We start from the raw sequence: 14445 nt of genomic DNA, 5'->3' as shown, positions 1-14445 counted from the left end.
TTTTCAAAAATCCTGTTGCAGATCCTGAAACCATTTCTCAGGGTCCCAAGGGCATTAAGGCCTCTACTGCTAAAAATCCTACCCCTTCTGATAGAGATTCCAGGGTGCTGGATAGATGAGGTAAGAAGGGTTTACACCTATGCAACCTTGGCAATCAGGGCTTTAAACTGTCAATTTCATATCCTTAAATACCAGCGGCATATCATGGGACTGCTTAAACAGAAAATTATAATTTCTGACTGTGTAGAAAATAAAGATTTACAGGATTCATTGCATTCAGCTGAACAAGTTGGAAAACCTGCTTTGCATTGTGGTTTTGATACTTTGGAGGCCTCTTGCAGGGCTGCTGTAACTGGCTGTGTGCTAAGAAGGCATGCTTGGCTCAAAGAGCAAACTCTGCCTGATCATGTTAAAGCAAAATTGTTGGATGCTCCTTTACAACAGGGAACCGTCTCTTTGGTAATAAGGATGAAGAAGTTTTAAAAAAGATGGAAGATAAAGCTAAATCTATGCAAACTGTGAAAGATTTCTTACAAGTGCAACCTCCAAGATTTAGTAGGCACTGGCTTAGTAAGAACTGGTCCTTTCCAGTTCCTTCGAGAGTCACTCAAGTCAAACACAATTCCAAAGGCTCCAGTTTTCAGTCACAAGGGACTTTTAGAACAAAACAATGGGGTGCCTCCTCCTCCAAATCTGGAAACAACAAGGCACCTCCCTGTGGAAAGCAGTCTCTGACTTTCCTCTACATTTACCAAGCACTTACCTTTCAGCCGCCCCTTTGGGGGGAAAACTAGCACTTCATATAAGAAACTGGCAACTTATAACCCACGACAAATGGCTTTTAAATATAGTATCCCAGGGGATACAGATTTCATTTCCACACGTTGCCAATCCCAAATGGATGGCCAGACCTGCCCCCAAATCAGTGGGCAGAGGCCCAGAAGCAAGTACTGTCTCTCATGAACATGGGAGCTATTCAGCCAGTCGCAGAAGAGGAAAAGGGACAAGGTTTCTATTCAAGACTTTTCCTGGTACCCAGAAAGGGCAAATCATGGCATCCAATTCTGGACTTATCTACTCTAAATACATTTCTGGACATTACAAAATTCAAGATGTTGACTCTTCAACAGTTACTTCCTATGCTAGGCAAAGATGCCTGGTTGGTAACTCTAGACTTAAGAGGCTTACCTGCATATCCCAATCAGGGAATCTTGCAGAAGATACCTCCGCTTCAAAGCAGGCTATTTGCATTACCAGTTCTCTGCACTGCCCTTTGGCTTATTTACTGCGCCCAGGGTCTTCACAAAGTGCCTGGCTCCAGTAATTGCGTTTTGCAGGCAAAGAAATAATCAAATATATCCATACCTGGACGATTGTCTAATTCAGACAGAAAACAGGGACATTATTCAAAAACATCTGACGTTTGTAAAAAACAGCTGCCCAGATGGCTTACCTTACACCAGAAAAGCAAATTCATTTGGTGACCGACTTCAAACAGGTGGCCACAAAAACCCTGCTATCTGCAAGACACATTCTGCAAGCCTTGGGGTTCATGGCCTCCTACATTCTTCTAATTCCATATGCAAGACTGCATATGAGGAAACTTCAGTGGTACCTAGAGTTTATGGAGTCAACATAGTCACAGCCTAGAAACAATGATTCCTCTCGTACCTTGCCTGCAATTAAGAGTTCCTATGGTGGGCAGAGGCCTGTCACCAAAACAAGGGACTGCCATTCTCTCCACCCCCTGTCTCCCAAACCCTAACTTACAAACGCATCAGATTATGCTTGGGGGCTCATCTGGCAGGGAAGTGCATTCAGGGCAAATGGAGCCCAAATCCCATGCACCTTCATATCAATCAAAAATAGATGCTAGCTGTACAGAATGCACTGACAGCCTTCAAGGACTACCTTCATCCAGGACAATTAATAATAAAGACTGACAACACCACAGTTATGTGGTGCATAAACAAGCAGGGGGGTACACACTCATACCCCCTTTGCAGACTAGCCATAGCATTGTGGAACACGGCCTTGACCTATCATATTCAACTACAAGCTCAATTCCTGCCAGGAAAGCTGAATACTCTGGCAGACGAACTAAGCAGAAATCTCATGGACCCACACGAATGGAAACTGGGACCACGGATTTTCAACATGTTGACACTCAAATGGGAGAGTCCAGACATAGCAACAAGCTCTATCAGTTGGACAAATTCTGCACAAGTACTCATCACAAAAAAGCCTGGAAAGTGGATGCTCTGTCATTCAGCTGGAAAAACCTATTGGTCTATGCCTTTCCCCCTCTGCTCTCCAAATTTCTACTAAAAGTCAAACAGGACAAGCCAAAAATGATTGCTCCAGACTGGCCTCACCAACACTGGTACCCACTCCTGCGTAATATGTCGCACCTTCCACCGTGGCACCTGCGTCAGACACCTTACTTACTGTCTCAGCAGAACAACCAAATTCTGCACACTCAGCTCCAAACTTTGAATCTTGCAGTGTGGCTAATCACCTAAATTCACCCTTGGCATCCCTTGGCAAACATGTGATGGATGTCATTTGGAGGCAAGAAGGCCTAGTACTAGAAAGTCTTATGCTGACAAATGGAAAAGATTCTGTGCCTGAAGTCAATCACAAGGGATAAGCACAACAGTGCCCAATATTCCCCAGATTTTACAATATTTAACTGAGATGCTTCACAAGGGCCTGTCTTTTTCTTCCGTCAAAATCCATGCCTCAGCTAGTTCAGCTCAATACAACACAGAACCTCCCCTCTTCTCTCATCCTCTGCTAAAGCAGTATCTCAGAGGGGCCAAAAACTTAAGACCACCCAGGAGAGCTCCAACCCCTGCCCTGGGACCTCAGTTTTGTATTGGAAAAACTCACTCTCCCTCCTTTCGAGCCAACTGCTACTGCAGACTTAAAATTTCTCTCCTGGAAAACAGCTTTCCTTTTAGCAGTCACTTCAGCTAGAAGGATTTCCGAATTACAGGCTCTTATGGCAGTGGAGCTTTTCATTATTTTTCATGCAGACAGGGTCTCTCTCGGGACCAATCCGTCCTTCATGCCTAAGGTGGTATCCAGTGTGGCTCTTAATCACACCATTCATTTGCCAACTTTCTTTCCCAATCCACAGAACAAGGGGGAACAGATTCTGCATTCATTGGATGTACACAGACAGCTTAGATTTTACTTAAACAGGACAAAATCTCAAAGAAAATCTGAACAACTACTGGTCACATTTGCTGCAGGGGCAGATGGGAAAGGCTATTTCAAAGCAGACTATTTCCAAATGGATAAGCCATTGTATTCGTTTCTGCTATGTGCACAATGGTAAAACTATCCCCCAGGGGATTAGATCTCATTCCACCAGGGCTGCATCTACTTCTATAGCCTTTCTCAGAGGTGTTCCTACCAGAGACAATTCTAGAAGCTGCTACCTGGAGCTCAGTTCATACGTTCACCAAACAGAACTTTTCCTGTGACTTGGTAGAGAGTAGGCTCCATTTTTTGGTGTTTCTGATTATCACTCCCTTAATCTGTGACTTTTAGATTTGCAAATTTGTGACCACCAAGGAATCCTATTACTTTGCAGGCTTTTGTCCGTTAGGATGGAGCGGTACATAGGTTCATAGGTTCATACTAGGCTATCTTCCCTAGGGCATTTATAAGCCTAGCCAGAGTATGTTTGGCTTTCGCCACCCATTTTAAATTAATTTTGCTATGCCCTTTTTCGAGGTTAGTATACTGCGCCTCTAACAGTGACACAGAAGTGATACCCGGGGTAAACCTACGATCTCCCATCCACTCATCAAGATTCCTCTTGAAAAGAGTCAATGAGGGACTCTGCCTAACCTGGACTGGGATTTTATTCCAGAGTGAAGGGAGCCTCTGGGTTATGAATCTGTCCCTCCAACATGTCCTATTTATTTCAGTGCTGAGGTTCAAGTCTCTCGAGCGTGTAGCTCGATGGGATTTGGATTTTTTGAGGTGCAGCATGTCCCTTAATTCCGGGTTGGACATGGCCTTATACGTCAGGCACAGGTCACCTCTGAGCAGGCGGTATGCCACTGAGTAGAGCTGGAGTTTCTTTAACCGGGCAGCATATGGCATCTGTTTGAGACCTTTGATCCTCTTGGTGAGGTACTTTTGGGGTCTTTCCAGTTGCTGCAGGTGTTTGGTAAGGTACATCCCAAAAGGGGCATTGTACTCAATTATGGGCCTGATGAGGGATGAGTAAAGAGGCACGATGACCTCCCCTAATCTAGATGTGAATCCCTTCATGATTAGGTGGGCTATATAAAATGTTTTTCTAACCACTTTGGCCACGTGGTTGTCAAATGAGAGATTGCTATCAACTTTGGGTCCCCAGGTCCCTAATTACTTCTTCTGTACTTAATGGATTACCACCTATGTGGTAATTTGTGGGCACTTTGTTTTGCCAAAGGGATGACTATACACTTTTGGCGTTTAGCTTGAGGCCATGGCTCTGGCACCAGTTGTCTGTTTCTACGAGGCCCTTTTGGAGGATGCTTGTGTCGGCTGGAGAGTCGATTATGGCGCCCAGTTTGCAGTCATCTGCGAACTTGGCCAGCCACAGTCCTTCCGTGTTGGCCTGTACCTCCGAGAAATATATACCAAACAAGAGGGGTCCCAGGACTGAGCCTTGTGGGACGCCACTTGTAACTGGTTTGGAGTCTGACATGGCTCCAGCAATTCTAACCATGTGGGTTCTGTCCTTGAGCCAGTTTGCAACCCATCTAGTGACATAGGGGTTTATATTTAAGCTGGTGAGCTTATCTATAATGCCCGAGTGGGGTATTGTATCGAAGGCTTTTGTGAGGTCCAGATAGGCTGTGTGGACCACCTTCCCTTCGTCAATGGCCTTGGTGACTGTTTCAAAGAAGTCAGCCAGGTTTAAGAGGCAGGATCTGCCCTTAAGAAAGCCAAACTGGGTAGGAGCCAGTGTCTGTAGGTCCCCAATATCTTTATTTATGAGGTCCATGATGATCCTTTCCATAGCTTTGCAGACCAAGCTAGTCAGGCTTATGGGGCGATAGTTTCCAGGGTCCGTTGAGGCACCACCTTTGTGGAGAGGGACCACTGTTGCTGTACGCCACTCTTTGGGTACATATCCTGTAGTAAGGCTGAGATTGAACAGTAGTTTTATGTTTGGGTTTAGCTCTTCTTGGAGTTCATGTAGGACGCAGCCTGGGACACCGTCTGGTCCCATTGATGCTGTGTTTTTTGCTTTGGAGAGGGCGGCTCCCACCTGAGCATCTGAGATGTCAGGGGGGCAGCACTCTGCTGGGATAGATATTTGCCTGCTGTGCTTAGTCAGTTTTAGTGATTCTGGGATCTCTATTGCATCACAGCCAATCTGTGAATGTCCATCCTCCACATTAGTTTGATTGCAGAAAGTTCAGTGAAGTCTAATATGACAATCTGGTAGTGGGCCACCTTCCCACTTTTGCCTCAGGTGTGTTTTTTCCAATAGAAATAGATCCTTTCCTTTAAGGAATTTCAGACACACATCTAGGAAAATACACAGCCTCCTGAGACTGAATACAGGCCCTGTTAGGCTGTGACACCGGCATTGAATATCATTACTTTTGAATCTCTACCAAAGGGCATTTACTTTAGGGAGACCATATACCATGCATGCTTGGAAGTTTTCTTGCCCATTTTGATCTTGACACGGGCGACAAACAGCTGGACATACTTGAGAAATTATTTGATTCTGGCTATGTAGGTTTTGGCTATCCATACAGTGGTAGATTGATTTATACTAGTCTCTGCCAGGTTGGGCATATTGTGGAAATTGGTTCCAGGTGCCACCCATTTCTTAACTTTCAGATCTGTTTTCCATAACTAAGAGCTTTGAAGCGAAGATTTTTCTAGCAAAAGTATCTGCAGCCAAACAGATGGTCCCCAATGATGCAAAAATTTCAGTTCACCAGAGTTGGCAGGCTTCAGTCATAGGAGGGTAAACTTCTGAAGTATAAAGTAAATGTACCAGAGAGGGTTAGTCCCCTGAGTGTGGCCTGAATTGCAGATTCCCATATAGGAAAGCTTTGCACATCTTCAAGGAAGCTAAAGAAGTGAAATCTAGGCAGAACATATGGTCACTAAATGAACCTTGAAGGTGGAATGCCTGAGGTCAGAATCACAAGTTCTGGTTAAATAGCTAAGGACCAGCAGAACAGAAGCAGAAAGTGTCCTTATCCTTGCCAAAAGGGAAAAATGATTCCATTTGACATTTTCTTCTGGATAGATGATCATTACACAGGGGTGTCATTATGGAAATTACTTTATCTATCAAAAAAAATCTTTGGAAGCACTTGGAACTTGAGAAACCAAGCTGTAGCTTTCTGAGTGTTAAGGTGCAGATCTGAGTGCACTATCTTGGTAGGTATTAAGTAGAATGGGCTTCACCAGATTAATGTGCTCCAAAAAGAAGCTATGAAAGTCACTTTGGCATTGAGTAGCCTGACTCTGAGACTGAAACTTGTCATTCTAGGAAGTGGGGGAGGGGGATGTTTAGGAAGCCATTTGGCCAAAGATTGGTTAATATGTCTTTTACTTAAACCTTGAAGAAGCAGTTATCAGTGAAAAGTACTTGGGACACTTGACCTTTACTGAGATAAAGATGGATTTATACAAAGGAGTATCCTAAAGAAGAAAGGGTTTCTTGATCACTAAGTAACCACTCGTAAGTTATTAGAAGGCAGTAAGAGTTTATTCTTCAGCCTGCCACTAGCAAGTTGTAGGTTCTGATGGCCCATTTTCTTCCTCATCATCTGTACAGAATAGATAAGCGCATGTTTCTCTCGGAAAGTATACCAGACTTGTACAGTCATGTCTATATGAATGGAAAGTATTAGTTTACAGAAAGCTAGAAGGTCAGCTCTAAGATGTTGACATGCGAGTATGGTTCCTGTGTTGTCTGGGTGCCATAGTCTTGCCCTTGGAAATATAGCCCCTCCCCCTTCCATTTTAATGACAGATGTGTCCATGTTGACTGTTGCCAGAGAAGTGTGGCTTTGGAAAGTTTCTTTTGAAGTGATTTTCTGGATTCAACCTCCAGACTACAAATGATTGTCACACCCAGGATTTTTGAGTAGGGTGAAAAGTTGAGTCAGAATGTTGAGACTGCTGTTCCTAGAGTGTTCACTGGAGAACCATGCAGGAGAACCAGTCATGGACCACCATGAACATAGATGGTGACCATTAAACTGTTAAATCTAAATATCTGGAGGTAAATACTTAAGTCTCTGACAAGACTGTTCATTGAAGGGATGGTATCCTTTCATCGCGCAAAAATGAGCAACAGGCAGTCTTGCCCATAGATTACCTGATGAATCTAGGAGCCTGAACTCAAAGGGAATTTCATGAGGTTCATTGTCACTCTGAGGGATGACAACAGTTGACACACTCTTACTGAACAAATGCAGTCCCATGATTGAGTGGAAAGGAGACAGTCATGGTTAAAAAAAGCCTTTCAGGGAGTAGAAGTGCCTGACAGTCGTGTCTACATATCACCTAATGAATTTAAGAACCTGAACCAGAAGGGAATTTCATTAGGTCCACAAGTCACTCCCAGGGGCAGCAGCAGTTAAAGCATAGACTCACTCTGTTAAACAAATGCATCTTTGTCTTGGAGCAGCAGGAAGCCAGTTTGCCAAGAGTCCCTGCTGACTGAAATGGACTGCTGTGACAGGAATGCATTTGGGAAACACTTTGGGCTGGATAAGTCCACAGCAAAGGGTCCAGAACTGATGATGATTGGAGCCACCTTATAAGTGTATAAAATGTAGTTTTTGTTGTGGTAGATGACTTAGGAACACATTAATTTCCCTTGACTAAACATGAATAATCAATTCCACAAATATCACTCATGTCACAAGCATGCGGTAGCCTTTGAGTAATGTCTGATTCTTAGTTCCGGATGGTGCATTTGTAGAGTCACTTTGCTTATTACACTACAGCAGCAAAGTTTTCTCTGTAAGGTAAATCTTAGGCATGTCTCATCAGTTTTTTTTCTTAAATTGCTAGTAGTTTTCCTGTTATAATTTGCCAAGCTGTGTTTGCTGTTATGAAAATGTGCACACTGCTGTTTATATACATATATACAGTTGGTTACTTGTAGTCAATAATGTTTGTATTGCTTTTTCATCATTAAAATGTATTTTAAAGGATGTGTGTAGATTATTAGTTTGTTTTTTCTACAGCTTTTGTGTAAATATGTTTTAATATACTTCTTAGTCAGCAGATGGACCTTCTTCCCCATATAGAAAAAATGAAACAGCAGGCTAATGATGCCTTCGCATGTCAGCACTGGTCTCAAGCCATCCAGCTTTATAGCAGGGCTATCAAGCAAGCTTCCAAAAATGCAATGCTGTATGGTAACCGAGCAGCTGCCTACATGAAGCGCAAGTGGTAAGTACATTAATTAAAGGCTCCTTAATCAGTGGTGTATAGTCGCATATTAACTTGCAATGCCAACGCCCTAAATTCATAGCCGGCCTTAGGCATAGGCCAACTAGGTGGCTGCCTGGTGCGCCACTGTAGCAGGGGCACTTTTCCAGTAAACTGGATGGTGTAGGTATGCCAGAATGATGGCACCCAGTGGTGTGGGTAGGGCGCTGTGGAGCCCTTTTGCCTAGGGCACCAGTTGACCAAAGGCCGGTCCTGCCTAAATTGCAGCGGTTTCATGGTAAACCTTATCTATTTTTTTAAATATATATGTGAAGTATAAGGTCATGTTAATATAGGATTACTTATATGAATGTAAATTTGCCTATGTCACAAGTGATAATTCAATAAAGGTGTTTGGAGGAAAAAAATTAAAGCAAGGCAAGATAAAAAAAAAATTAACTTTCTTAATAAAGCAATACATTAATAGTACAAAGGATAGAGATAAAACGTTATAGTGTGTTTGTAGGAACCTGCTAAATGCTAAACATTCATGTTTGTGGCTGAGGGCATTTACACTTCACAAGTGAGACAGAGATCATAATGGACTTCAGTATCTGACAAGCTTTCATGGTATGTAGGATTGAAAACTTTAAGGCATGTTTTGTTTCCCCAAGGATGGAAATTTAGGGCCTACCTCTTGGCAGAGGCTAGAGGGGGTAACTCGTTATCATAGTCATTTGTTGAAGTAAGGTTGTTAACCTGTGGTAGATGCATTTAAGGTTGATCATGGATACCCACACCTCTAGGTTAGTGGCGCAGCACAATGCTTCAGAGATCATCGATGTGCAACTAGCAATGGGCAAAACTGCAGTCCAAATTGTAGCTTGCTACAGATCACCCACCATGACCCAGGACCCCGCATTGCTCATTTCTGGAGACACTGGGAAATATGAAGGTCCTACCAAACACCCTAATACAGGGTGATTTCAATTACTCAAACATAAACTGGGAGAACTGCTTAAGTACCAACTCCCTTGCCCAACATGTCCTAGAATTTATAAACTTGAATGCCCTAGATCAACTAGTCAACACCCCCACCAGAGGGAACAACATATTGGACCTGGTCATCACCAGCATGGGCGACCAGTGTTCCACACCGGAGGTCAACCCCTCGCTGGTTAGATCAGACCATAGATTAATCACTCTGGATATCCACATTCTGCTCCCACCCCCAATCAAAGAAACCACCGTGAAAAACTTTTCAAAAGCAAACTTAACGTTACTTAAGACCGAGGTGGAAAGGTTCACAGCTCCCATGCTAAAGGACAGTGCTGTCCAATCTGCTGAGTATCTGCAGGAATGCATGGATCGTGGTATCCCAAGTAAAACCAAGAATCACTCCTCCAAGAAAAGGAAACCAGTCTGGTGGACCCCTGCCATAAACAAGCTATACAACAGAAGGAGGAAACTAGTACAGAAGAGAGTAAAATCCCAAGAAGGCAAGACATCCCTGATCAGTGTCGGCCAGAAACTGTGATCCCTCATTAAATCATCCAAGGCTAGTTTTGAAAGAAAAATTGCCAATGACTCCAAAGATAACCACAAAGCATTCTTTAGCTATGTCAAGAACCTGAGTGGAAACTCTTAGATCTGCTCTGAGTTAGTGCAGAATGGCACAAAATACACTGAACCGACTGATATTGCCAACATTCTGGCAGACAGGTTTAGTGCAAACTTCACCCCCCCTAAAGTGCCGATAACCATACCAGATGAATGTAGGGCCTTGTCAGTCACCGACACACAGGTTAAAACAGCCCTATCCAAAGCCAAAAATACAGCTTCAGTGGGGACCGGACGGTGTCCCAGGCTGTGTCTTACAAGAGCTCCAAAATAAACTAACCCCTCACCTAAACCCACTGTTCAAACTCAGCCTCTCTACAGGCTATGTACCCACAGAATGCCGCACAGCAATAGTTATCCAGCTCTACAAAGGTGGAGCCACAACGGACTCTGGGAACTATCACCCTATAAGCCTGACTAGCCTGGTCTGCAAGGCTTTGGAGCGCATAATCATGGAACTCCTTAACAGAGACATTGGGAACCTCCAAACCTTGGACCCTACCCACTTTGGCTTTAAGGGCAGATCATGCCTCCTAAACCTGGTGGACTGGACTTTGCGACAGTTACCAAGGCATTAGACGAAGGAAAAGAGGTCCACATAGCCTACCTAGACCTCGCAAAGTCTTTTGACACCATTCCCCATTCTAGTATTATAGACAAGCTCACCAGCTTGAACATAAACCCCTATGTCACGAGATGGGTTGCCAACTGGCTCATGGATAGAACCCACATGGTGAGAGTTGCAGACTCTATGTCCAACTCTAAACTGGTTACAAGTGGGCACCCCCAGGGCTCACTCCTAGGACCCCTACTGTTCGGTATGTACTTCTCAGAGATAAAGGCAAGCATAGGAAGACTGTGGCTGACCAAGTTCGCAGACGACTGCAAACTAGGGGCCGTAATTGATTCCCCGGCTGATAGACACCTTCCAGAACGGTCTCACTGAGACAGATACCTGGTGTCAAAATCATGGCCTCAAGCTAAATGCCAAAAAGTGGATAGTCATCCCCTTTGGAAAAAACAAAGTACCCACGAACTACCACATAGGTGGTAGTCCCCTAAATACAGAAAATGTAATAAGGGATCTGGTGACCCAAGTAGATAGTAATCTCTGATATTCATATTGCCAAGGTGGTTAGAAAATCCTATGTGGCCCACCTAATCACAAAAGGGTTTGCAAGTAATCTCTGATATTCATATTGCCAAGGTGGTTAGAAAATCCTATGTGGCCCACCTAATCACAAAAGGGTTTGCATCTAGAACAAAAGAGGTTATTGTGCCTTTCTACTCATCACTCATTAGACCCATCATAGAATACAATGCCCCATTTGGGATGTACCTTACAAGATACCTGCAACAGCTGGATAGACCACAAAAGTACCTCGCCAAGAGGATTACTGGCCTCAAACAGATGCCCTATGCAGTGCGACTCAAACTCCAGCTGTACTCTGTTGCATACCGCTTAGTCAGAGGTGATCTCTGCCTGACATACAAGGCCATGTCCAACCCAGAATTGATGGACATGCTCCACCTAAAAAAAACAAATCCCGGAGAACCACACACTCTAGAGATATAAACCTCACCACAATGATAAGTAGGACATGCTGGAGGGATAGATTCCTGTCCCAGAGACTCCCCATGCTTTGGAACAGGATTCCAATATATATCAAGCAGAGCCCCTCACTAAAACTCAAGGGAAACCTTGACGGGTGGATGGGATACAGAAAATTTACCCCGGGTATCACTGCAGTGACTCTGCTGGACAGGGGCACAGGGAACTAATCTAAGGGTTGGTGAAAGCCAGCACATTCTGGCTAGGCTTATAAATGCCCTTTAGCAGATAGGTTCATAGGGAAGTACTAGGCTGTCACAGAAACTTACATCCCTCATATAGATTTGTTGTGATTTGTTTGTGTGTTGGACTTTATATTGAGTGTATATGTAGTTTCCATGCTGTGATTGAATATAGCCTTTCATTTGTATTGCCTCCTGTCAGATTAAGGAGTGCAGAAGGTGCTGCAGTGTAGTTATGTTCTCCTCACTGTTGACTTTATAATCATAAGCCTGTTCGCAAATGCCATTACCTGCGGTGCTCTTGAATAGATACCTATAAATGTATTTTTGTTTTCAATATTTTTTGTTCCAAGGTGACTACATTTCTAATGGAAGTACTTGTTTATGTATTGCACTCTTAAGTGCATTAGCATTGTCCCCCCTTTATTGTGGCTGAATTTAGTAAGGGCATCTTTTATTGCCATATGTTTGTGGTAGAAAGTTATTTTTCACTTGCAGGCATTATTCCAGCTTGATATGCCTACAGACTGTTTTATTGGTAATTTTGTTTTATATACATGTGTCTGTAGGATTTACTGTTTATAGTTGTTAATTTGGAAACCCTTGTATCACTTGCTTTCACCTCCCAGATAACAGATATGATGCTGCGTGGGCATCTACCTAAAAGTCAGCATTCAGTCTTAATAGTGACAAAGATGGTGCTATACTGTATTTGGTTGATCTTCAGGGAGAGATCACTTTAACAATAAAGCTCCCTGTCACCATCCTTCTGGTCACTGTTTAGCAGTAAAACTTGTAGTGGGCAGTACCTCTCATACTGAACCTGAGGAAATTGCCAACCTTCTAGCTGACAGATATGGTGGAGACTTCAACCATCCCCTGTCCCCACCAGCCATATCCCAAAGCATACCTGACAACAGTCCTCTATCTAGTATCTCCAAAGAGCAAGTCATAGCTGCGCTGTCCAAGGCCAAAAACACTGCCTCTGTGGGACAAGATAACATCCCAAGCTGCTTACTAAACAATCTAAAGTGAAACTTAGGGAAAGCACTTGGCACTTTATAACCTCACCTTGAGCATGGGCTTTGTTCTAGCAGAGTGGAGAACAGCAACAGTAATCCCCTTGCACAAAGGAGTCCATCAACTGACCATGGAAACTGTAGACCCACAAGCCTAACTAGCCTTATGTGCAAGGCCATGGAAAGAATCCATGTGGACCCTAACAAGGGCATAGACCATCTTCATACTCTTTACTCAACCCAGTTTGGCTTTAAGAGTAAATCATGCTTATTGAACCAGGTGGGCTACTTCAGGAATGTCACCAAAGCCCTGGATGAGGGCAAAACAGTACATACTGCCTGTCTTGACTTAGCAAAGGCTTTTCTGACACAATCCCCCACTCTGGTATCATTGAGGAACTCTCCTGGGGATTAACCCATACGTTGCTAGATAGATAGCCAGCTGGTTCACTGACAGAATTCATACTGTTAAAGTTGGGGATTCCACCTCTGCCAAGTAGACCAGTTACCAGTGACATACCACAAGGATCTGTGCTGGGCTCTCTGCTGTTTGGAATCTATTTCTTGGAAGTCCATGTGAAAGTAGATGGCCTTTGGCTTACATAGTTCGCTGATGATTGCAAACTGGGTGAGATCATTGAGTTTCCCAGACTATGTTAATATATTATAAAAAGGGGCTAACACAGACATATGATTGGTGCCAAAGCCACAGACTAAAACTAAAAGCAAAAAAGTGCATTATTATTCCCTTTGGCAAAGAGAAAGTCCCTGTAAATTGCAATACTGACAGCATCTCCCTAAGCTCAAACCCAGTGGTGTGAAATTTGATAGCATTCTCTAAACATTGATCACAATGTGTCCACAGTGGGAGGGAAAGCCTTCTGCACTGTGCATATCAGAAATAAGGGCATTCCATCCAAGACTAAGGATGTTATAATTCCTCTGTACTCAGCCTTCATCAGACCACTAATGGAGTACAATGCTGCCTTTTGCATGTACCTCACCAGACACCTGCAGCAACAGGAGAGACCACAGAGGTTTCTCACCAAGGAAATTCAGGGCCCTGAAAATGTAACCTACATGGAAAGACTGAAAGCCCTGTCCCTGTATTCTGTATCCTATAGTCTGCTGAGAGGTGACTTGTGCCTGACCTCCAGAGCAGTCTCTGACCATGCCATGATGGAAATTTGCAAATCAAGTGGGACAAAAGTCGCTCGCTCCAGTAATCTCAATTTAGTTTGTGACATTAGCATTACATGCTGGAGAGACTGATATATCTCCCAGAGATTGCTGCTACTGTGGAATAAACTCCCAATTCACATGAAGCAGAGCTCCCCAGTAACCCTATTCAAGCACAACCTAGACAGTTTGATGGGAGACCATAAATTCATGCCAGGGGTGGCACCTATGTCCCTCATGGACAGGGGCAGTTGGTGCTGATCATGGACTTGTTCTGCGAATAATGACCATCTAACTAAGGTCAGTTAGGGAATATGGGTATAACATGGCTAAGTTTGTAAAGATCCCTAGGGCTATTAGTCTGGTAACCTCCTATGAAAATATAGGAAGAAAATCTGATCTGTTTTTC

General features: G+C 43.6%; 1 protein-coding gene across 1 annotated transcript in view; it reads left to right on the top strand.

Annotated features, from left to right (window-relative positions):
- WDTC1 (WD and tetratricopeptide repeats 1) overlaps positions 1-14445 on the top strand; it is a 2674659-nt gene that overhangs the window by 2018238 nt on the left and 641976 nt on the right. The window contains 1 exon segment of the mRNA XM_044084279.1: positions 8272-8445. Within this exon segment, the coding sequence (XP_043940214.1) occupies positions 8272-8445 (174 nt within the window).

Source organism: Protopterus annectens, chromosome 1.part1, assembly GCF_019279795.1.
Source record: "Protopterus annectens isolate FY-2018-M chromosome 1.part1, PAN1.0, whole genome shotgun sequence".
Classification (NCBI taxonomy): Eukaryota; Metazoa; Chordata; order Ceratodontiformes; family Protopteridae; genus Protopterus; species Protopterus annectens.
This window is presented reverse-complemented; position numbering and strand designations above follow the sequence as displayed.